At 42.3% G+C, this 23,844-nt stretch overlaps 2 protein-coding genes across 2 annotated transcripts; one reads left to right on the top strand and one right to left on the bottom strand.

Moving 5' to 3' along the window:
* Window positions 1-6: 6 nt before the first annotated feature.
* On the top strand, window positions 7-4,170 carry NUDCD2 (NudC domain containing 2). Its single transcript, XM_042025424.1, has 4 exons — window positions 7-295; window positions 1,522-1,570; window positions 2,777-2,928; window positions 3,830-4,170. Exons 1-4 carry the CDS (start codon window positions 107-109, stop codon window positions 3,911-3,913), a joined length of 474 nt encoding a protein of 157 aa, XP_041881358.1. The 5' UTR covers window positions 7-106; the 3' UTR covers window positions 3,914-4,170.
* Window positions 4,171-5,200: 1,030 nt separating this feature from the next.
* CCNG1 (cyclin G1) lies at window positions 5,201-10,810 on the bottom strand. Its single transcript, XM_042025423.1, has 7 exons — window positions 10,613-10,810; window positions 9,965-10,228; window positions 8,691-8,944; window positions 8,024-8,102; window positions 7,843-7,941; window positions 7,404-7,598; window positions 5,201-6,757 (listed from the first exon to the last, which is right to left on the bottom strand). Exons 2-6 carry the CDS (start codon window positions 10,226-10,228, stop codon window positions 7,407-7,409), a joined length of 888 nt encoding a protein of 295 aa, XP_041881357.1. The 5' UTR covers window positions 10,613-10,810; the 3' UTR covers window positions 5,201-6,757; window positions 7,404-7,406.
* Window positions 10,811-23,844: the final 13,034 nt, after the last annotated feature.

Below are 23,844 nucleotides of genomic sequence, written 5' to 3' on the forward strand. Positions count from 1 at the left end.
AGCCGGGATCGCGGAGCGGAGCGGGGCGGAGCGGGCCGGGCCGCTGTGCGGGACTGTCTGTGCGGTTCGGTGCGGATCGCCGAGCGGAGCGCTGCCGTCGTGTCCCATGTCGGCTCCGTTCGAGGAGCGCAGCGGGGTGGTGCCCTGCGGAACGCCCTGGGGCCGCTGGTACCAGACGCTGGAGGAGGTGTTCATCGAGGTGCGCGTCCCGCCGGGCACCCGTGCCAAGGACGTGCGCTGCAGCCTGCGGAGCCGGCACATCGCGCTGGCCGTGCGCGGGCAGGAGCTGCTGCAGGTACCGCGGGCAGCCCGGGGGGAACGGGCCGGCGGCCGCGCTCGACGCGGAGGCCGCGAGGCGCCGGGGGGGCACGGGCTCAGTTCGGTTATAAAATACCTTTGAAATCATCGAGTCCAGCCTATGAGCGACTGTGTCAACCGACCGTGGGCTTTCCTTAAACACAGTCCCCTCCAGGGACTGTGACTCCGCCACCTCCCTGGGCAGCCCGATCCAATGTCTAATCACAGTTTCTGTGAAATTTCTTCCTGATGTCCAACCCAGACTTGCCCTGGCACAGCTTAGACTGTGTCATCATGTGCTGTCATTAGTCGCCTGGGAGAAGGTTTGCACACCTGTGCCCTGTGGTGGCTGTTCTTTATCCCAGGTTTGATACATTAAAAATGACATTCCTTGGAAAACCTGCACGAGGTTTTTCAGATGGTGCATGTACTCCAGTACATGGAAAGAGAGCTGGAGAGGGAGTTCTTACATGTAGTGATGGGACAAGGGGGAAGGGCTTTAAATAGTCAGAAGACAGTGTTATACTGGATGTTAGGAAGAAATGAGTGAAGCCCTGGCACAGGTTCCCCAGAGGAGCTGTGGATGCCCCATCTCTGGAAGTGTTCAAGGCTGGGTTGGGCAGAGCTTGGAACAACCTGGGATAGTGGAAGGTGTCCTGGCCCATGGCAGGGAGCTGGAATGAGATGAACTTCAAGGTCCCTTCCAACCCAAACCATTCTGTGATTCTATGAAAAATAAAGATACAAATTCACATGGATTTTAACGTGGATGTGGGCAGCATTTCAGTGCACAGCTTCAATTGCTCCAGAAAGCCAAAAAAAAACCCAGCCTAAAGACAGATTTACTTTCACATTTATAATGAACTGCTCATACTGTCTGTATCCTGCACCAGAGCTAGATGTTACTCCTGGCAAAAACACTTGCATTTTCATGACAAGATTATTAAAAATGGCATTACCTGCTGAGAAACACAAGCCTTTTCAATGACTCCAGATACTGAAACAATGACAGATATTAAATGCTTCATTTTTTTAAAAATTGCATAACAAGCAATTATATTCTTTGACAAGGCTACATGCAAGTCTGTATTTGTAGGGCCAGATCACTCTGTTCATTTTCAGCAGAATAGAAGGTGGTTAAGTTGTGAGTAAAACTTCATAACAATGTGAACTAGATGCTGAAGACGTTTTACGGATTTTTAATATTGTACCTATCTTTTGCAGGGTAAGCTTTTTGACTCTACAGTAACTGATGAAGGAACATGGACCTTAGGTAATAACCTACATCTGAAGTGATATAAAGGCAGTAAAACTTTCCAATAGACACTGCAGAATAGTTTACCCCCTCTTTATCAATGGGAAAGATTACTGTCTTCCCTGTTCATAACTTTGTAAAAAGGCAATCGTTATTGCAGGATTAAGGAACTGAGGTATTACAAAAGCACTTGAGACTAAGGTTAATGAGAAAATGCCACATCCTGGAAGGTCATAATCGATGGGTTACAAACATCTTCATATAGTGAGAAGTTTTTTGTAAATCTTCATTTAAAGGTAAACAGTTACGGTACAGTTGTGTGGCCTATGAATCTCCATAATTATTACTTTTTATGCATTACATTTTTTGAATGAGTGTCAAAATCTACAGTGCAAGAGAATCAGAAAGAAATTTAAAAATCACACTAAGGTGTATATATATATATAATGAGGAAAAAATGTATCTGGCCATTGTATCATAAACACTGTAAAGTATTCAGAATATTTTGGGGTTTGGCAATCATATTTATGGACTGTGCCTCTCATTGTTTTCCTATGAAGGATTTTCTTTTCCAGTCAATATTTATTTTAAATTACTAAATAATCAATCAATCCTTAAACTAGAAGTGTTAACACACATTGTGAAGTGAAGCCCAGTCTTTTTCAGTATATGAATGATCTTCAAAATACACTTCTAATGCTGTATTTATTCACTTCAGTAGAACTAAATACCCTGCACATTTACTTTGAAACATGCTTCCAATATATTCTCTATGGGCATACACAGTTTTTAAATAATCATCTGTTCATATGTTGCTAAAACTTAGTTCTAGCTTCTGTTGGTAATAACTCTCTGTAAAGCCTGACCTCAAATTTTTCATTATTGCCTTAGCAGAGTTGTCTGTATTAATAGATTAAATCTTTTCTCTGTTGTGAACCTCTATGTTTGCAATAGAAGTACTTACGATCTGTGTTTTAATCCCTTAAAACAGCTTTAGCATTTCACAGGCCAGAAGGGGAGAGATGACAGTACAGGCTGTCTTTGCTTTAGCCTTTTTTTTCTTATTGATGTTTATTTATTTATCAAGAACCAGATTGGCATTGGCATTAAGAATTTAAATTACTTCACATCTTGTGCTTGTTAATGGTGAATTCACCAAACCAAGAAAAGAACCAGCACGTAGGACTGAGTTTAAAGGTTGTTCTATGTTTTTTCATTCAACAGAAGACAGGCAGCTGATACGAATTGTTCTAATGAAGACAAATAGAGACGCTGGAAATTGTTGGACATCTCTGTTAGAAAATGAATATGCTGCTGATCCTTGGGTGCAGGACCAGATGCAAAGGAAACTTACACTGGAGCGATTCCAAAGAGAAGTAAGTTAAAGGACCATAATTACTCCTTATATTTTTTGTTAGCACACAGAGGTTATGGCCAGGAAAGCTGAGCAAATGCAATGGAAATACATGATTTAGTTCAATATCTATAAAATGCTTACAAGGTTTTATTACTGGGCTTTGAAGAGATTATTCTGTCTGCACTCTGTCTGTAAGGTTTGTGAAAAGTTCAGGTGAGTTTAGAGAGGCTATTCTGTTTTACTTCATCTTCCTAACAAGTCTTCACTTTTTAGGCTACACACAACTTCTACTATTATCTAGAATTATGACATAGCCATATTTACAGTAAAGTTTGAACATCAAACTACTGGATATGCTTGTTTATAACGTAAGATGGAGTAGAATAGTTAGCTGGGAAAGATGTTTCCTTGCACTTTCACTAAAAGTGCTTAAATTGTTTTGCTATACCTTTAGCAGACAACTATTCCTGTACATGTCTGCAGAGTTGTAGAATTACATCATTTTACTTAGCAGCTGAATCAGCACGCTATGTACTGCAAAAGAGAACAGCAGTTTTATGAACCTTGTTATCCATCAGGGCATGTACGTAGATTTTCAAAAGGCAATTCCAAAGGACACCAAAAGCCAGATCTCTTAAACTTTCCGTAATACTTCTTTTCTGGGAGATCTGCTTGCCAAGTCAAGAACAGCATTACAAAGTCACTTCAGCAGTAGGCAACCAAACTATGGCAATTCAAAGTTTGTTGACACATTTTCCGAGAATTTCAGTGCTGTGATAAATGTTTGACAAGTTGGTTGTTACATGTTCTTGTTAACAATGGCAGAATATTAACAAGAAGCATTTTAGGGTTTTTGTTTGTGGGCTGAGATTTTTTAAAGCATTTTTATTCTAAACAATTTTTAATTTTACCTCCATCAGAACCCTGGATTTGACTTCAGTGGGGCAGAAATTTCTGGAAACTACAGCAAAGGAGGACCAGACTTTTCTAGTCTTGAAAAGTAAACTTTTTGTATGTGATGCTTTAGGCAAATTACATTTTACAGTTAAGGACTGGAATCATGTAACTATTGAAGACTTCAGTGATCTCTTCAATGGATTGTTCACAAAAGTAATTACTTCAGTGAAGAGAAAGAAGATCTTTTCCAGCAGAATGAAGACAAAATGTTACCAGCTGATTTATAAGCTGTGCTAACTTTGTAATACTAAGGCACAAACTATAGAGGAAGGTGTACATAAAAAAGTAACGTCTTTGAGCAGAATGTTTTGCTTGGGTGGTTTTTTTTTTTAGGAACACCATAGTAAACCAATCAGTTATAAATCTGCCACTTGTCTTTATGCAAGGATATCTTATTCGTGCTTATCTACACTTGGGAAGGCATCTCCCCATGCATCAGGCTGGGGCTGATCTGCTGGAGGACAGCTCTGTGGAGAAGGACCTTGGGGTCCTGGTGGACATTGAGCTGTCCCTGAGCCAGCAGTGCCCTGGGGGACAAGAAGGCCAATGGTATCCTGGGGTGAATCAGGAAGAACATTGCCAGAAGGTCAGGGAGGTGATCCTGCCCCTCTCTTCAGCCCTGATGAGGCCACATCTGGAGTGCTGTGTCCAGTTGGGCTCCTCAGGACAGGAGGGACATGGAACTCCTGGAATGAGTCCAGCAGAGGCTGTGGAGGCTGTGGAAGGGAGGACATCCCTACAAGGAAAGGCTCTGGGAGCTGGGGCTGTTCAGCCTCGAGAGGAGAAACAGCTGAGGGGACCTCATCCTTGTCCGTCCCTGTCTGCAGGGAGGGCTCAGAGCAGGGACCAGGCTCTGCTCTGTAGAGCCCAGCAACAGGACAAGAGACAATGGGCACAAACTGATGCCGAGGAAGTTCCACCTGGGCATGAGGAAGATGTTCTTCCCTGTGCAGTGACTGTGCACAGGAACAGGTTTCCCAGAGACAGTTTGGACTTACTGGGGTTAATCAAGAAATGTCTGGATGAAATCCTATGGTCATGTATTCTGGGATGACCCTGCTTGAGCAGGGAGGTGGGACCAGCTGATCCCACCCATAGTCCCTTCCAGCCTGACCCATTCTGACCCATTCACTGTTGAAGAACAGATATCTTAAGATACTTAACATTTTCTCATGTGGTTGTCTAGCTGCTCCTTATAAAAATAAATTGGAAAAAAAATATCCATTATATCCTACCTCCTGCCTGGAAATTTTTCTCCAGGTACTCTCCAGGTATAAATCATGTTTATAGGCTTCCTACTAAGATGTTTCATAACAGACAAGAAAGCTACTTAGTTAAGCACATTTCAATGTTTAATTTAAAGGTACATATCTTAATATTGAGACAGGACAATGAGAATTGCACATTGCATCCTCTCCCAGTAGCCTGACCACACCTTTGAATCACTTTGCACAGGTCAGCACAATGCCCAGGCAGCACTGGCAGGTGCAATACCCAGTTACACGTTTTGCAGTGCAATCACTCCCATGAGCTCATGAGAAGACTAGATTTGTCCAGTAGAGAGCTTTGGTACAGAGTCTCCTGTGACTGTGAAAGCTTTAACTAGTTTGAGATATGCAAAGAATGGTTTCCACCTCAGCTGGTACCATTACAGGAAAGGGTTGGCTGGCTAACACCTCATCCCACACTCTGATCTCTCCTTCTCCACTCAATCAGTCCATATGACAATCAGGTTTAACAGCCTGTTGCCAACAGCCCCTGCCCCACAGTGATGCAGAATTCAAGAGGACATTAGCAACACTCTCCCAGACCCTCTTTTTATCTAACATACAATAGTATTCTTATCATTCACTTCCTTGTTAGCACTAGAAGCATGATATGCCTCAAATACTGACCTGGTCTTCAGAATAAACAGTTGTGTTTTACAAAGCTTACCATTAAAGAGATCAGAGTTGAAGCAATCTTCAAAGTTTCTCAACTAGATTGCTCCTAAACAAAGGCCAAGATGGGGAACTAGCCCTGCTCCTACTGTACTTGTAACAATGTGCCTTTTCAGCATCAGCTTTTAGTACAGCAAAACTCTGGAAAACTAAAGCCAGATTTAGGGCATGTGACCCAGTTCTTTTGCTTAGTCTTCATTAGGTATCACAAAGTTTTTACACTCTATGAGATAACTTGTGGCAACTTGTGGCTGTAAACCACAGCTCTTACAAAATACTGCAGTTACTGATGCTTAGTGACTGCCTTTTTTAAAGGAACACAGTAAAGTTTCTCTTTTCTCCTGCTCTGCCTACTCGACATGTTCAGTGGGTATCACATAGGCTAATGTTTAATGTGACTGCGGTAGGAGGCCAGTGCCCATCCCAGCAGGAACACGTGGACACAAGGTACTGCCCAAACAAGCACACCAGGTAAGCTGGCAGGTATTTGCTGTTGTCGTCAATATTGAGTGGGATTAGTCTTTCATTTCTTAACACACTGCAGCACTGCATTATTGCACGTAAGATTTTCCTAGTATTGCATACTCCCCAGAAAGTGAACCAGGTTTTAAAAATTAGTATCTAATTCAGCACCTGCAGTTACTGTAAACCAAGGTTAGATTACACAAGCTGCTCTACAAACTATAAGGTGTTAAAATTCCTTGTATTGGGATTGTTATTTCACTGACTAGGAAACAGTCTACCAAGTAAGACTGAAAACTGACACCACATACTGTTGTATTCATCATTGAAAGAACTGGTATTTGCTGGAAGGATCTTTAGTCTGAAATGTTACATATTCTTTCCATGAGTTGAGTTCTTCATTATTAAGATCATGGTTCAGACTGTTTCTCAAATATTTGTGTGCCTGTTGACAAGGTCACAGGATGGTCTTCTTATTTTATTGTATTCCTGTAAAAAAATCCAAACCAACCAGTCAACTGAAGTGCTTTCTACAAGAGCCAAACAAAGCATGAGATCTTAATACAACAAGACAACAGGAAGACAGTGGTTATAGAAAAATGTGTAGCCTCTGGAAGTAAAGTCTAGGTAAGGAAGTAGTTCACCATTTTTGCAGAGTAAAACAGTAACTGAAGTAAAGGAATAACTGAATTACAGATTTTAGCCTTGACTAAACAGTTATACAACTAAAACTGCATAAAACTGTCTTGTAAGTGGCTTAAGTGAACAATTACAAGAAACTCATTCTAACAGGCTGGTTTTCTTCTTGGGATAGGAGCAAGGCAAGTTTTTTTTCCCCTTTTTCCCAGCTTTACTCCACATTTTAGTGTGAATGAGATAATTTGTCTGTAGAACATTTCTGCTACCACAACACATATCAGTTCTTTCTCCAATGTTCATACATTAATTAGGTTGTCACTTCTTTAGGTACAGCACTGGCTTAAGCATGAACACAAGAACAGGCCTACTACACTTACATTACATGATTCCAGGAGGTAACCTATAAGGAACCTGCAGGTAGTTACAAGCTAACTTTACTTCTACATTATCAGAAGTTGATTTTACAAGATCAGAAGTTGATTTTACAAGGAGTTACCTATTATGAGGTGGTCTCTGGAATGGTAGGAAGGTGTGTTATTCTGTAGTAGCTATGTTTAAGCTGCCGAGCTGTACGTCCAGACACAATCCATTTTAATTTCTGCACATTTGGTTTGGAACACTTGCTTGAGGAATATTCCATAAGGCACTTTAACACCAGCTCCTTCCAGAAGGTCAATTCTCTGTTATTTATCTACATAACAAGACAGAATGGCATATGTTAATAACTAATTAGATCTTTACTTTATACATGTACTTTCAGCTTCTTCAACAAGACAGGCAGCCAAATATCCCAGGCCAAATGACAAAAAACCAAAAAAAACCACAAGAAAGCCACAAAAGAAACCAATTTGCCAATGCACCTGTCCCTTCCCCATTGTGTAGACCTTTCCATGCGTTTTTCTTCCATCCTCCCCTGAAATTTTATCTGCACATACCTTGGAATGTAATTGCAGAAATTCCAATGCCTCTGTCAACTCCAGCAGTTTTTGTTCTTCTATCTCTAGTGCCATAATAGACAGTGCCAAGACAGAAGGCTGGAGAGAGAGAAAATGTTTTTAAACACTGCTTTGTTAAGTTTCAGCAGTTAATTTTTTTTTGAACTTTCAAGATGTTTACCTTGGCTTTAGAAAACATGATTCTGCAGTGACAGGCCTTTAGCTGTGTCTCAAGTCTCTCAAAATTAAGGTATTTTCCCCTGTAATAAAAACAGATGAGTGAATCTAGAGGAATGCAAGATTGATCAAGGCAGCATCACTCTGGAAACTCAGAGAAGCAGCAAGAATGTTAATTATCTAAACAAAGGCCTCATTTGTCCCAGAAGTTCTAGGGTTACATTCAAACAGGTGTTCAGTTTTGGCAGTCCCAATGCCAAAAATAAATCTTGTGTTACACTGGGGAGAGTTGCATTATCAAAGCAGGCTTAACAAGGAATTTCAGTGCTTACTAGCAAAAGGAATCTTTCTTGAGCCAGATTTTGCAATCTTTACAATGAGGCAATACTTCACTGCAGCGTAAGTAGAGATTTATTATACCATCATTATTGAGCAAGTTTGGTTTTCGGCTCAGAGAGCAATACTCAATTTATGCAAACAATATTTAAAATTACAATAATACTAAACCACAGATACTCACATTTATGACAATTACCAGCAAGGGGGAAAGTTTGTGGGATTTTTGAAGTACAGAAAGGTCAATTACTCAAGCAACTTCCCTGCTTATTTTTCTACATTCTACATTTCCCGATCATAGGCAGTTATAGCAAAATCAGTATCAGTTATTGTACCTTTCACAGCTTAAATTCTCATGAATGAATGAATGATAGAGCTGTAGAAATTGGAAGGCTGTTGTAGCTTTGATTTTCCAACACAATTTCTCCAATATGATTTTCTCCATTCTCATCATATCTGAAACAGTGAACCTATACTGGCTTATTCGAATTAAGTCAGTGGCTAAGGGCACATTTCTCTCTTCTTCTGATGCCTTCACAGCCAAGTAGAAGCAGCTGAGTCCAACACAGCCCAAGTGTTTAGGCTGTACCTAAAGAAAAGTGAACTGTTGTTATTTTCAAAGAAGTAGGCCTCTGATCAACTATTACCACATGAAGTATCAAACTGTAGGCACAGATCTATTTCAGGAAAAAGTTATTGGGGGGGGGGGGGCAGGGGGTTGTTTTGTGTTTTGGAGATTGAAAACTAAGTCTTTCATCATATATTCTTATATTTATTTAACCAAACCAGAAAACAGTCCCACACCATAAGTTGCATCTCATTCATCTAAAAAGCAAGACTGCAGAGCAATTTTGATTGAGGTAGAACTGTTTTGCTAATGAGGTTCTAAAACAGCCTAATAAGAACCTTTTAGGACTTAATATGTTGTACATACTAGGTGATAGTGAAAAATGGGGATTTCTAACTCTTTTTTAAGTATATATATGCACACGTGTATATATTAATTGTCTTATTTAATCCATAGACAATGCAGTCCCCATTTTTACTGCTTATTCTGGATTCAGAAGTCTTTGAAATCATCATTTTCCCATCCATTTCATCTAGCTTTCTCATTTTTGCCTGAACACACAAGGAAAACAAGCTTTTGTTCTTGTCCAAATTGTACAGTGTAAATCCTATCTTGTTAGACAATTAAAAATGGCCTGGTCAGCATGTCACATCTGCACGGGAGAATGGAGTGCTAACTAATGTTTGACCAGATTTTAAGTGTTCGACAGCATCTTGATATACACAAGGCTTATTGACAGGTTGAAAAGGCAGTTAAGAAGAAGTAATTTAAGATGTTCTTGTATCTATGCAACAGGACAGGCAGTCTGTCTTGGTCTAACTCGTAAACACGTCCTGTGTTTCCCAGCCCCCGGGCATCCTTTAGTTCTTCCTTCTCCAGAGGAAACACCTTTCTTAACAATACCAAAATCTGAACGGAGAACACCAATTTTTAATTGTGCAATCAAGAATCTCTGGAACGAGCTTAACCTTTTTCTAAACCCAAGACATTCTAGCTTCGAAGAGGAACTAGGCTGGCAGCTTATACTATAAAAAGCCTTACCTTCATTTTTGATAAGAATCTATCTAAGAAATTCACAGCTAACGAGAACGTCTCAGTGTGGAAGCCAAAGAACTGAGTTAAGCTGAGGAGATCTTTCACTTCGAAGTCTCGCAGCCGTGCGGTCATTCGCAGGCCATTGTCGTGGGCAGCCTCGAGCAGCCTGAGGCCGGCGGCCCGGGGCTGAGCCCGCAGCTCCAGCTCCAGCATTGCGGGGAGCTGGAGCAGCAGGTCCCGAGCCTCGCCGCTCGCCAGGGTATCGATCATCTGCCACGAGAAACAACGCCAGCCAATCAAACAGCTAAAACGCGGAAAACTCACCAAAAGCCTCACAAACTCTACAGCCAAGATGCAGCAGCCCGGGCACACGCACGGAGCGCCCCAGCCCCGAGGCACCCCCGGCCCCGCAGCCCAGATTGTGCGGGGCACGGAGGGGCCGCGCAAGCGGCGGCTCCCGGGACATGCCCGGGCCTGTCCCACGCTGCCGCAGGGCTCTGCCGGCGGACGAGCGACGCGCGCGCTCCGCCGTGGGATGCGGGGACAGAGGGACAACGCCCACGCCACGGAAGGGACGGGAGGGGACGGGACGGACACAGCACGGGGAACCCAACCGCGCAGCCGGCGGGACGGGAGTCGGCCTCGCGCCCTTACCTTGTCTGTGCAGCCCCGCTCCCTGCCCGAGAGGGGAGGGCCGGGCGGGCCGGAGTGTCCAGAGCGGGGCCGGAGTGTCCGGAGCGGGGCCGGAGTGTCCGGAGCGGGGCCGGAGTGTCCGGAGCGGGGCCGGGCGGTCAATGCCGGGCACCGTCCGGCCCCGCGGCACCTGCGCGCGCCGCGAGCCCGCGAGCTGCCGCCCCGTCCGCGCAGTGGCGCCCTCTGGCGGCCTCACCGCGCCAGGCCCCGCCCCCCGCCTGCTCCTGAGGCGGCCGTGTGTCTGTGCTTCCATCGCCCCGTGGCTGGGAGCGGCGGCGCCTGCGGGGCCGGGAGCGTGCGGGCTCGGGGCGTGCGGGGCCGTGTTCCTGCCGGCACCAGCCCGACCGCCTTCTGCCCCCAGCGTGAGGCCCGCACCCCCCGGTAAGGCGCGGCTCCGCCGCTCCCGCCCCAGGCCGCTGTGACAGTCTAGTTCGTTGGGACGCTGGGAGTTCCCCGAGCGTGCACCCACCTCTGGCACAAATGGCATTTAAAGTATAAATGGCTTCTAAACTCTTGCGATGGCTCCTGGCTGGGTTTCCAGGCCAGGGCAGATGTTGTCCCCCGGGCTGAAGGCTGGCAGGGTTCGGTGCGTTACTACTCTCACCTCCGGCACAGCTTAAACCTCTCAGGTACAAGGCACTAAAGGGTTCATGTCTTTAATGCTTTCGAGTCCCCCGATATATTTTGGTATATTAATGGAAGGTGAGATTGTCACCAAAACTGCGGGAAAAACAAAAACCTTCCAACAACATTTTTACTGTTAGAGAATCAAGGCATTACTTTATTCTGGCCATCATGTTGTTCTGGCCAGGATGTGCAACAGAAATAATTTCAATCCACACATAGCCCGGGCGTGCAGAGAAAATGACTCCATGACACATCCAACACTCAAACCAGCATTGAAAACTATTCCAGGAGCTGAAAATATTCCCCTCCTGAACAGACTTTAGGAAAGTAAAGGAAATTGCTTAGTGTAAAGTGCTTCTGTTTTGGGCATGCTTGCGGCCCAAGGCATTTATTTATTTAATAAATGTTCCAAAGTGATTACCAGTTCCTTAAAAAGACTGAACCTTGGCTGAAGAATCCATTTGGCAGACCTTTACGATCGTATTTCAATGGGTTTAAGGTACTTAAGTTTTTTCTTAGAGGTGTTATTTCTACTTCAGACTAAAACTTGCAAGATATCTTGTGAGGGTTACTGTGAATTGCTTGAAAGGCTTAAAATTCTCTTTGAGGAGTGAACCGACCTTTTCTGAAAAAGAAAGGTTTATAGGAAGGCAAACCTGTTAGCTGTATTTGATCTTTTCCATCTTTAAAGAAAATACATGTTTGTATGTCACTAATACATGAAGTGATACACACCTCTAAACTGGTTTTATTGGTACTGATACAGATATTGAACACATACACATCTTGCTGATAGGAGGAAGTACTCTTCATCTCAGGAGGGCATGGAAGAGCTCAAATCCAGGTGGATTTTATGGTTTTTAGAAATTACCTTAAGAAGACTAAGATTGCAATAAAGCCTAGGTGATAATTTTCCTGAGAAGAATGCTTTTTTTTCAGTGAAGTCTATCAGCTTGTTTGATGTTCAGAAACCTTTCTGAAATGAAGGTTGAATGATATTTAGCTTTTAGCCAGCATTTTTGGCACCACTTTTTTGCTAGCTCTAGTGATAGTTGACACCTGAACGCACAAGCCAAGTCATCCCATGTAGTCTGAGAGTGGGATTTTTGTCTCTACATATTCTGCTTTTGAGCATGTTCGTTTTGCACTTGCTGTAAGTTTTATTTCTCAAGTGCTTTATGACTTCCTTTGAAGCAGAGGAAGGTTGAGTTGCACTTTAAGTGGTGGCAAATTGCAAACACCCAGCACGTGTTCCAGGCAGTATTTCACACTCCCCTATAGCACAGTGTTTCCTTTTAATGGTGAGAACATGAGAGCTTGTTGCATGTGCCAGGGGTAAAGGATGAGTTAAAAGCTCTCTCGGCTTTCGTAGAGGCATGTATCCTCAAATTGAGGCAATTCAGCTGACAGATGTGGTAGCTGTTACTGCAGTTGTTCAAAATACGGTACTTTTGTTAGCCAGGAATAATTCCAATATAGATGCACCCGGCAACAAACTATGAATGGTGTAAATAAATTCTGGTCCCCTCTGCCTGAAATGAGCAGCGTGCTGGGTTTGCTCTCTGAGGGAGGTCTTTGTTTTATAACTATGGGAGACTGCAGTTGTTCTCATTATCATTATTCTGTCTTGGAGTAACGTTGTTAATGAAGCTATAGGGTATTTTTGTTTAGCAAAAGATGTTCATACGTGTGGGGTTTTAACTGTTTAGAAACACTGGCTAAATACTGGCAAGGGCACTGCGTGTGTTTTCACAAGAGTGAGAACTCCCCAAAGCAACGGCTTGAGTTGCTTTGAATGCGGTGATCGAAATTGGCTGTTAAAAGCACTTGGCACATCCTCTCTGTGTTAATGGATGTCCTTACCAGTATTCATTGCTCTGTTGTCACCCAAGGAGGGGATGATGAGAGAGCAGCTCCCTGGGAAGCCTCTGCAGTCGTGCTCCTTCCTTAGAAGGACCGTAAAAGAGGGACTGTTTCATGCATCCATGAGCTTTATCACCTTATTTACTCATATGCATCAAAAGTGATATTCATACTAGTATCTCATATTGTACTTATCGTGGATTTATTGTTGTTTTTTTTAATTCTTCCTATCACTTACCTGTGGAAATTAATTAAAATTTGTTTTATTGGAAGAATCCTTCAGAACACCTTCCAGCAGGCAAGACTAGAAGGAAGGGCAGTTAGAGATGCAGAGATTATAAAGAAAAGCGAGTTTTGCATAGCAAGTGCTTGGATTTCTGGAAGGCTCAGTGGAAGTCAGCATGAGGGAGCCCTTGGGTGTGAAGGTGAAATGACCAAATACTGCGCCTGTGCCTCTTTCCCCTCTGAAACGCCATTCACTTGCATGAAATCTAACTTCTAAGTTTCTACGTGCTGTCCATTTCACTTCCTCTGTCAGACCTTTGCAAACTACTGGTAGAGAGAATGCATCTAAAAGGCACTGGTTTGATCCTCATTATAATGTCCTTGATTTGAGTGTCTATTAGACAAGAAAAAGTAATTTGTTAAAAAAATTAAGAGTGGAAGCATCAATCCCAGGTCTCATGCCACAGCTCATCTGAGAGAAAATGAATTGTCTTTCAGTGCTACAAACTCTGTAAATCAATCTGTTGCTACTGGATGACATTCCCATATAATTGCCCATGAATGCAAACTCAAGTACTTCAAGTATTCACAGATGCTGAACATCAGAAATAAAGATTATAGTAAATCAGATGTCATGAATATGGATATTTATGTTGCCAGTAAATAGTCTGAGTTATCTAAATTAAAATTCAAAATTATATACTGCAAAGGAAGTGTTCTTTTTTTTTTTTTTTAAGAGTTGGAAAACATTTGCAGTATTCTTCCTGTCATTACTATGCACATAATAATCATGTGAAGCAAATGATACTTCTTTTCATGCTGCTTGTTTTAAATAGCTTTTATTTCTCAAATTGGTCTTAAAAATAGACTAAGGGAGTGCTGTAAAAAGCAGTGGGCCATGGATCTGGTTTGAAGCCACTGACGGCCAGCAAAATCGCTGGCCTGTTTTCTGTTGTGACAGTAAGGATTCTGGACTGAGGCAACAGCATGGAAAAACAGTTCATGTCGATTAAATGTAACATATAAGTTATGATTTAAAAATGTTTTTTGGGCTTAGGCACATGGCAATCAGAAGCCCTAAACACCTTCATGGGGCTGCTGTTGTCACTTGGGCAGCAGCTTGAGAAGTGTCTTGCTCTAAGCTGCCAGACTTTCTGCTGGAGTGGCTGAAGCAAGTGCACATACTCCATCTGCTCTGCAGGCTGATGTGTGTGGGTAGAAGATGCTTCAAGAGAGGGGCTGCAAACAGTGAAAGCACCAGGAGCTTCTGAAATGCATTGCAGCTGTTCCCTTGTAGCTCTGGCAGAGGTGAGACAGAGCATTAAGACTGGAGAGTAAAAATGCTACACCTTCTCTCCTAGATATCTGTCCTGCCTCTTCAGAGGTTGTCATGCCTCAGACAAGGACACACAATTTTTCTTGTGGATTGGTTTGATAGCTGAAGGCACACACTGCTCCCAGTGTCTGCATCTGTGCCAACCTGAGAAGTGCTGGGAGTGCTTCAGGGGTGGGTGGTGAGCCTGCCATAGAAGCAGAGTGGATAGCTGCAGGAGTGGTATCTTCACCTCTTTTCTACTTAACCTGTGTCAAAAGTCTTTCAGAAATCTGTGTCTGTTTAATCCTCACTGCCACAGTCAGCACCTGCAGGACTTAATTACATGCATTGGTCTCACCTGAGACTTCCATCCATACTCCTTGCTCGAGAATGCAGGAGCCTCACTTAAGCTCAGGGCTGTGGCCCAGGAAGGACTGTGGTCAGCCTTCTCCTCTGCTTGGCCAGACTTGTTTATTGGATTTCCCACATGGGCCCCTTGGAGTTGCTGTGTCCCCTGGTTTGTCTGGTGATGACAGTGCAGCCTATGGCTGCTACCAGGCTGGCTCTGCTCCTGCCCTGGGGTGGTGGCTTTGTTGATGAGGTTCTGCCCTGCCTTTGCCAGAACTGGCCTCAGCTTTTTTGGTACCTTCTGTGGAAAAAAACTATATATCTACTGGTGTGAAGGCCAGTGAGCCTACAGTACAAGGAACAAAGAGAGTCTGCTGGTGAGACAATCCCTGGTACCAGAGAATCCTCCCTAGGTTAGGGTGACCAAAAAGACTTCCCTCAAATGCTTTGCCCTGCTATGTTAATATACCCCAGTTCTGCTCCCTTGGTTGGCTCGTGGCCGCTCCACCCCCTTGCTACCTTATATGTTTCATACCTTAGAAGGTTTTCCCCTCCCTGTTCTCCCCATTGGCCTTTGCCCCTCACCACTCCCCCAGAGCTTCCCCATTGGTCCCCATTCCCTAGTCCCGCCTTTGTACCGCCCTCATGCCCTCAGCCCCACTCCCGTACTTAAAGCTAGACCCTGCATTGTTCTCTATCTTTGCCTCTACAACCCTTCACAGTGTGGAAACAATAAACTGCTCCTGTGGAAATCTATGCAAAGACCCTTCCTGCCTCTTTGCCGTCGAGCCATATTACTGAAGCCATCCGCGTGTTTGTGCGTGCACATGTGTGTGAGCGTGTGGCTGATCCTGCCGAGCGGCTTCGCTTTGGAGACGCTTTTTAGAGATCGCAACACCTTGCGCTCCAGCACAGAAGCTGCAGTGCCAGAGATAACGATAATTTGCTGCCTACATACTTTGAAAACATGATTATGTTTTTATACAGATTGAGTTTAGCTTCCCACCTCCAACGTCCATCCATGCCATTGCTTACCATGTGTAGAAAGCAGGAAGCATTATTCTATGGTACAAGACTCCACTGGCATACTAGTAGATAAATCCAACAAAGAAAAATTTAGCTGGATAAATTTCTTACATTATAGTTAAAATTATGTGCAAGCTGAACTTGTTCTTCAGCTTAAAATCAAAGCTCTGCCTAGCAGTTAACACTCAGAACTGAAATGTGGATGTGCTCCCTGTCACCTCAAAGCCAGTGACTCTACCACTTTTCATCAACCAGGGATTCGATATCCATCTTTCACATTGCTCTAGCACAGCCTTCAGGAAACACTCATCATGTACAGCGGTGTTAGCAGGCACATAAATACAAACATCCCGCCATTCAACAGGCAGCAGCAGTTGTGCTTGCATGGAGTTATTCTTTCACTCCATTTAATAATCTGCCAAGTCTTCTGCAGAGAGACCTCAGCTCACTGTTCTGCACCATTATTAGTTTCTGACTGCAGAGTTGCCAGACTAACTGGAGCAGAAGCTTATGTAAAGCTCAGCAGACACAGAGAACAAACAAAAGCAGACTGGACATAGCATCAGCAGATTCTCAAAACCGTAACACCCAATTACATCATTAATTCTATTATTCAATCCAGTTCTTGTGCCACCTCAGCAAGCTATCTGTCTGGTTACAATCTTATCTTCACTGCTACATTAACTGCCTCAAAAACCTTGTCACTAAATGCCCTATCAAAAAATTCTCAATTGGTAGAGAAGTCATACATCAAAATACAACACCCATTCAATCACCTGCAACAACATACATTGTTCTCTCTCAAATCCATTTATATTACTCAATACTGAAAGCCAATTAAAAAAACATGATGGGTCTTATGTTAAGGCAAAGGGAGGGGAAATTACTCATCGAAATCTTCCATAACTGCTGCGAAGCAGCCACATGAGGATGTAGCAATTAAAAGTACAAGATTTAAGTGCATGTAAATAGATTTGGTGAGTGTCGAACTAAATGGTAAAATGAAACACTGTGTATGGAAAATAATCCTTCAGCAAAAATTACTCTTCATTCTTGCAAAACTGGATCATTTGAAAATCTAGAAAACTTCTATCTAGAAAACTAGATACAGATTTGCAAACTCTATTTGTCAAGTGAATGCATCTTACTCCCTTCAGCAGGTTGTTCTGATTTTCTTCAAAACTCAAAAATCCTTCTAGGGGGAGGTTAAGTTGAAAGTCCTCTTTATAAAAATATCTCCCTTTCACATTCTTTTCTCGTATTTCTCAGCACTGAATTTATAAAAGTAATTCCACAACATATTCGCTGAAACTCCTAATATAAATACACCAAATCTCACAGTCTGTAATGAATGTTACATTAAACATGAGCAGGGACTGTGCAATCTGTGAGCCACCACTGCCCTCATCTGGGAGAAGACTGAATCTCACGTTCTACTGGGAAAGACTCTTAATTTTCCACACGATTGTTTGTATCATTTGTTTTGATACTACAGATATGCGAATACATACTGTTGTTTACATTTTCCTTCAACTGTAAGGGTCCTCTCTCAACAAAGGATTCCTTTTAGATCCCCAAGCAAGACAAGGAGAAAAACCTGCTATTACACCTAGGCAAACAAACAAAAAAATTCACCAAACTGAGAAACCCACAGCGTTCACTTCCACACGAGTGATAACAAGTGATTTCAGTGCCGAATCCATCTACATACAAATGCGAACAACCAAATATGCAGTGCAAAAATATCAAAAGCTGAAAACAACTGGGATTCAGATCAAATAGAAAGAGCTAATAGAACAAAAAATAGTGACAATGGGAACAACTTAAATGTGCTCTGCTGTTATTTATAAAGGCATAACTACTCAAAGGTGGATGAAAAACCAACTTAAAGGGGGCAGAAGGACAAAAACTGCTATTGAACAGATATGACTTCCAAAAACAGCAGGTAAATGGAGTCGTGACAAGAAAAGTTTAATTAACCATAATTTAAACTGAATCGATGTGTCACAAATAATAAGGAGCCAGATCAGTTTAAAGGAGCAGAAGGAAACTTATACCTTTGACCCACTATGACAGAGAAACAGAAAAAACCCAAACAACCAAACAAAAAAACAACCAACACTGATCAAACATTATTTTGCTCTCCTCTTAAGTAAATCACAGCCCTATCAAAATAATTCAGCATATTAAACAATAATTTTGGCTGTTAGCATTTGATTTATAGCAAAAAAGCTATTTGAAATGCATCTATTCCACAAAGCATACATTCATAAAGAGCATTCTGTACCATTTAAGTTGATTTTTAAATACTCCCTACAGAAGCTGGAGTCATGATAATATTTTTAAGGAAAATATTTAGTTAGCTGTTTAGTCTAAATCAATCCCTAGCAGTATCATCAAATATTTGCCTGTTTATTCCTTCAATGCACTACTCATTTGGCCCTTTTCACAAAAAAAAAGCTAAGTCATTCCTTCTCAGACTGGTAGCCCAGTCCTTAAAACTGGCAGCAAATTCTGAGGCTCACAAGCTAAATTTTAACTGTTCAGTAATCAGTGCTGGTTTCTGCAGAAATTACTTGTCTCAGCTGTTTCAGATCTTGTAGTGGGAGGGTGACACAGGCAGAAGTCAGTGAGGCTGCTCACAAGCATATATTTATTTAACCAAGGAAGAATGTTTTCCATGTTTTCAACAGCCAGCAGCTTTGGCCAGCTGTGAGCAGGTTGCAGGGCACTTACCCCCACTAAATGATTACTCTATACTTCTAGGGCTGTTTGAGCCTCCAAACAGAGAGACCACTGACCAAAAATCTTAGAACTCTATATACCATAATTTAAGAAAACTATGACAAAAATAAGTAGGGGCATGTACAGGTTGGAAGGCAGGTAAGAGTAGCAGTGGGGGGACTGCAGCATCTCTTTCAATTACCAAATTTCACAGCACCTCTCTAACCTATATATGAAAAACTAAAAAAATAGATTTCCTTTGCCCTCCTCTGGGACCCGCTTTCCAAATGTGTGGCACCAGACACTCAGCACAACAGGGCTCATGTTTACCTCAGAGACAACACTGTCACTCCAGCTACATTTGTCTGACATTTTACATTCACACATTAGGAAACGATGACTATTTCTGGACTGCAAAATACTATCTGAAGGACAGACAGATTACATACTGTGAATTCTAAAGTGGCAGGTTGCTATGGTTTCCCACTGCAAGAAAAACATTCACTTCATTAGCTTATCTGAAGATCTCTACTAAAACCAAAAGGGGCCATCAGGGAAGCAGCCTGTCCTTTAATCACAGCTCTGCCTTTGTGAACACCAGTCCATTTTTCTCCTGAAACAGCATTTGAAAAGAAGAATGTAGTTCTGCATACGAACTGAAATATCTTGATGCGTCATATTCTGAGACAAGCTCTAACCACAGAGTTGGCACAGCAACATGGATACTGACTGACTTGCAAACTGCTGCACTGTAAAACTGTGGTTTAGAAAAAGATATTCAACTCTTGATTTTTTAAACTACTACCTGAACTACTTAACTCGTTTGGTAAATCACATTAGGAATTAGCAGACCCTCTTTTCTTGAAACTAAGACACAGATAGCAGGACAAACTATTTCTTCTTTAAAAAGACACAAACCCAGCCGAGGCAAATTCCCATGACCAGGTATCACATTGCTTCTGGGTGTGGCAGGAATAATGTCTGCAATTTCCAGAGTCTGCAACTTTTTTTCCCCCAACCATCTTTTCTGTATATTTTTGCTTATCTCCAAGTCCTACATGATATATCAAACAAAAATTACTAGCTCACACCACCATCTCTTTGGACTCATCAATGAAGCCCGGTGCCAAAGATCCTCAGGTACAGCTTTTAGCAAACTGTTTTCTACCATTGAGAGCTCTTGAGCTCTCAATTAGTGTTTCGAATTGCATTCATTTGGGATTTATCAAAAATTTGATTTCTTTAAAAGAAAAAAAAAAGCATGCAAGTGATTGACTTCCTAATATTTTTTCGTAACAAAAAAAGTCAAACCATGTATTTCCATCATGTCAAGTCTCAGCTTAGAGGGCTCACCAATTGTTATTCCAGAGTAGTCAGAAACAATGAGTTCATTATCAGTAAGCCTAAAGCAAATGCGCAGCACCCACACAACCATTGGAAACGTTCAGTCCATAAGCAAAAAAAAAAAAAAAAAAATTGAAACATGAAACATGACTTTGTACTGTCTTGTAATGACTCAAGTATTTCTAACAGTTCTCTCTGAAGGAAACTGATGCTGCCCCCAGACTGCTCCTCTCAGGGTGATTAACAAAAACACACACACTTTAGCAGGCTTATTAATCATCACAAGTGCCTGGTCTCAGCTTTCCCTGTCTGTTCAACAAATTACCCTGTGTTCCAAATCCAGCTGACATGACTCTTCCCAGAAAAGCAGTCCTGAATCTTCTCAAAGTAGGAGAAAATACCTGGCTGAAAATTATTAGCTTAGAAGATATAACCATGAAGAGTACATGACTGCTGCTAGTTTTTAAGTTTGCACTGCAGATCCATGATTTCATACCCCATCCACACCCTCTTCTTCTAGGGCAGCTAACTACACACCAGTCCTATTCATAATGCTTGCTGATGCTCTGAACAAAGGCGGGGGGAAAGCAGTGTTTCCCGATTTTCCTGAGTGATTTCAATATAAATACTTTTGGGGTAAAAGATTATTTTAAAAATCAATGCATCACAAAAATAGCTCAAAGAGATCACATAAGCAAGCATATAGATCAGATACAGACAGCACAGAGATTACATATTATTCCAATGCAGTAATAAAGAGCTAATAGACTGCCATTATCCCTATCCAACACAGGGGTTTGGGCATTATCTTTGCAGTCAAGGTAAAGAAACCTCTGACAGTCTCCTCAATCTGGCAATTTCACACAGTATACAGAAATAAGCTTTCCAGTTTGAAAAAGAAGATATCCTGTTATTACCATGTAATTCTTAAGAAAATAAAGAGAGAAGAAAGCATAAAGCAGATGTTTGACTAAGATCAGTGTAAGAATATCAACAGGTAATTGCAACACCTAAATCCTTTCCAGGTTTTGGTATTTATGAAAAGTTTTACAATCTCCATGTTCTGACAAAGTGTCCTTCTCTCGATTTATAGCAAGGAAATGTAGAGCTCACTCCCTTTCTTTTTGGCCTGTAGAATTTTTCTGATTAAAAGCTGAACAATGCAATTTAAGGAAAAAGTCACAAGAAACTTTGGAATTCATTTGATCTAAGTTTCAAACAAATCACTCACTGTCAGGGCTAACTGATGCCCCCTCTGGTCTCCATGACCTTTCTTCTTTAGTGAAGCTTAGACATCTAAATTCTTTACATTAAGGAGAGTGAGATTTAGATGCATAAACACATTCAAGAACCTGGATTTCTGCAAGCTTTGAAAGGGGGCCTTTGAAATCAGAATTCCACCGTTCTCCTGAGCCTACACTTAATATTATGAACATACTTTCCCTAAGGCAGGTCCAAATGACTTAGAAGACTTGTCTCCTTTGCCTTGCACCTGTATTCCCAAGCTCTTGTACTTAAACCCATCTCAGAGAGCTTTATGCTCTCCTCTGACATATTTGATATAATGAGAATCGGTAAAGGAGTAACAGCAGACAAAGCAAATTTCCTATAGGATCTTACATTTACTTGGGAAGCTTCACCTCTTTCCTTTTGTTTGCCTTTCTCGTGTGCCCTTCTGTACATTTATGTTAATGAACTAACTCAAGACAATTATTACAGTAAGAGAACAAACACAAGAGAAGGGGCAGGGAGAAACCTTTCCAGCTGTTACAGTAATTTTTTTTTTAACTGAAATCCCAGAAAAAAATAATTTTAAGAATCTTTATGTTCATTTTGATGCTATAGTCATAGAACACACAGTGAAGGATGAAAAGCCAGCATTACTTTCTTTAGCTGTCTTGAGAATGGGGTGCCAGTATATCACTATCTCTGGCACTGCAGCTTCTGTGCTGGAGCGCAAGGTGTTGCGATCTCTAAAAAAGCGTCTCCAAAGCGAAGCCGCTCGGCAGGATCAGCCACACGCTCACACACATGTGCACGCACAAACACGCGGATGGCTTCAGTAATATGGCTCGACGGCAAAGAGGCAGGAAGGGTCTTTGCATAGATTTCCACAGGAGCAGTTTATTGTTTCCACACTGTGAAGGGTTGTAGAGGCAAAGATAGAGAACAATGCAGGGTCTAGCTTTAAGTACGGGAGTGGGGCTGAGGGCATGAGGGCGGTACAAAGGCGGGACTAGGGAATGGGGACCAATGGGGAAGCTCTGGGGGAGTGGTGAGGGGCAAAGGCCAATGGGGAGAACAGGGAGGGGAAAACCTTCTAAGGTATGAAACATATAAGGTAGCAAGGGGGTGGAGCGGCCACGAGCCAACCAAGGGAGCAGAACTGGGGTATATTAACATAGCAGGGCAAAGCATTTGAGGGAAGTCTTTTTGGTCACCCTAACCTAGGGAGGATTCTCTGGTACCAGGGATTGTCTCACCAGCAGACTCTCTTTGTTCCTTGTACTGTAGGCTCACTGTTTTCCACAGCAAACTTCTGATGAGATGAGAAAAATGTTGGAGGAGTAGGTCTGTATGCAGTCCAAGGAGTAACTGCAGGCTAAATGAACTGTATTTTGTGGCCACTGCCTTCTCAATGTGCAAAAGGAGAAAGTGGCACTTTCCAACTGAACTTTGCACTTTTGTGTGGGAATTTGTTCATAGTACAAATGTAGCTTGTGTGCTGGAGGTGCCATTTTGGCACCTGCATGTCTGCAGGCACTCTGCAGATGTTCTCCTTGTAAGAGATAGGGTGAAGCATCCTTGCTGGTCACTTCTTGTGCCTCAAGTAGTGGGGTCCATGAGAGACTGGCTCCTTCCTTTGAGGCCACTGATATGTGCATGGTTAGAACAGAGTGGTCAGTGACAGGAGTTTGGGAATCTTACCTTTCTAGAAAGTGGACAGGGAAAACACCCCTCTCCTGTTTTGCTGAGTTTCATGACTGCCTGGAGAACCTGTGCTTCATTAAGCACACAGCTGTAAATTGTCAAGCTACCTGAAACAAAACCAATATTGATTAGTTAAATATTTATGGACTCCTGGCTGGCTGTTTATTATGTTGTAACATAGTATAGTTTTCAGGTTAAAGCTGTGAAATAAAATTTATTCTGATCTTGACTTGGGAAGCCCTTACCTAGGAGGCATTTACACTTGGCTGGCTGCTGATCTGAATCTAGCATGAGTGTAGGTCCAAGGGGCTGGCTGCTGATCTGAATCTAGCATGAGTGTAGGTCCAAGGAGCTGCAGAAGCATGGAGAATTATGATGCCATTCTGTTTGCAAACCTTCTATTTAACATTTATTGTGAGGTTTGTGAATATGTATAATGGCCAGGAAACCTAGTTCTGTGCTCCATGTGCACTGGAGGTCTGTGGGAGGGAAGGCTGCATTTTGGAGGTAGTCTGTGTGCTGAGGTTTCAGAGAAAAGAGGCACTGCCCTTCCTTTTCATTTTGGGTACTCTTCATTACCTCTGAGAAACACAATTTGCAAATTAAAAGGCTGTCTGTCAAAATGCCTGCTTTGAATAAAGAGAGTTTTCCATAAGGTTAAATTTCCATGTTGTTATCTATCTTGACAAAATTGCTGTTGCTTCTATCAGTTTCTTAGGTGTCACTTATCCCTTTTTGATTTGTTGCTTGCTTCCTGTAAATGAGCTTATACATTATGCATCTAGAAGCT

The sequence above is a fragment of the Corvus kubaryi genome, unplaced genomic scaffold (assembly GCF_017639235.1).
Source record: "Corvus kubaryi isolate FWS band 111438036 unplaced genomic scaffold, C.kubaryi_AGA036_p1.0 37270, whole genome shotgun sequence".
Taxonomy (NCBI): domain Eukaryota; kingdom Metazoa; phylum Chordata; class Aves; order Passeriformes; family Corvidae; genus Corvus; species Corvus kubaryi.

What these genes read in the sequence shown, in the direction of transcription:
- NUDCD2 (XM_042025424.1), top strand. Translation starts at nt 107, where the DNA reads ATGTCGGCTCCGTTCGAGGAGCGCAGCGGGGTGGTGCCCTGCGGAACG. An exon ending in GCGGGCAGGAGCTGCTGCAG is followed by an intron (nt 296 to 1,521) that starts GTACCGCGGGCA and finishes TATCTTTTGCAG; the next exon opens with GGTAAGCTTTTTGACTCTAC. An exon ending in TGAAGGAACATGGACCTTAG is followed by an intron (nt 1,571 to 2,776) that starts GTAATAACCTAC and finishes TTCATTCAACAG; the next exon opens with AAGACAGGCAGCTGATACGA.
- CCNG1 (XM_042025423.1), bottom strand. Translation starts at nt 10,228, where the DNA reads ATGATCGATACCCTGGCGAGCGGCGAGGCTCGGGACCTGCTGCTCCAG. An exon ending in GATTCTTATCAAAAATGAAG is followed by an intron (nt 8,945 to 9,964) that starts GTAAGGCTTTTT and finishes ACTTTTCTTTAG; the next exon opens with GTACAGCCTAAACACTTGGG. An exon ending in TTCTGCAATTACATTCCAAG is followed by an intron (nt 7,599 to 7,842) that starts GTATGTGCAGAT and finishes CTTGTTATGTAG; the next exon opens with ATAAATAACAGAGAATTGAC.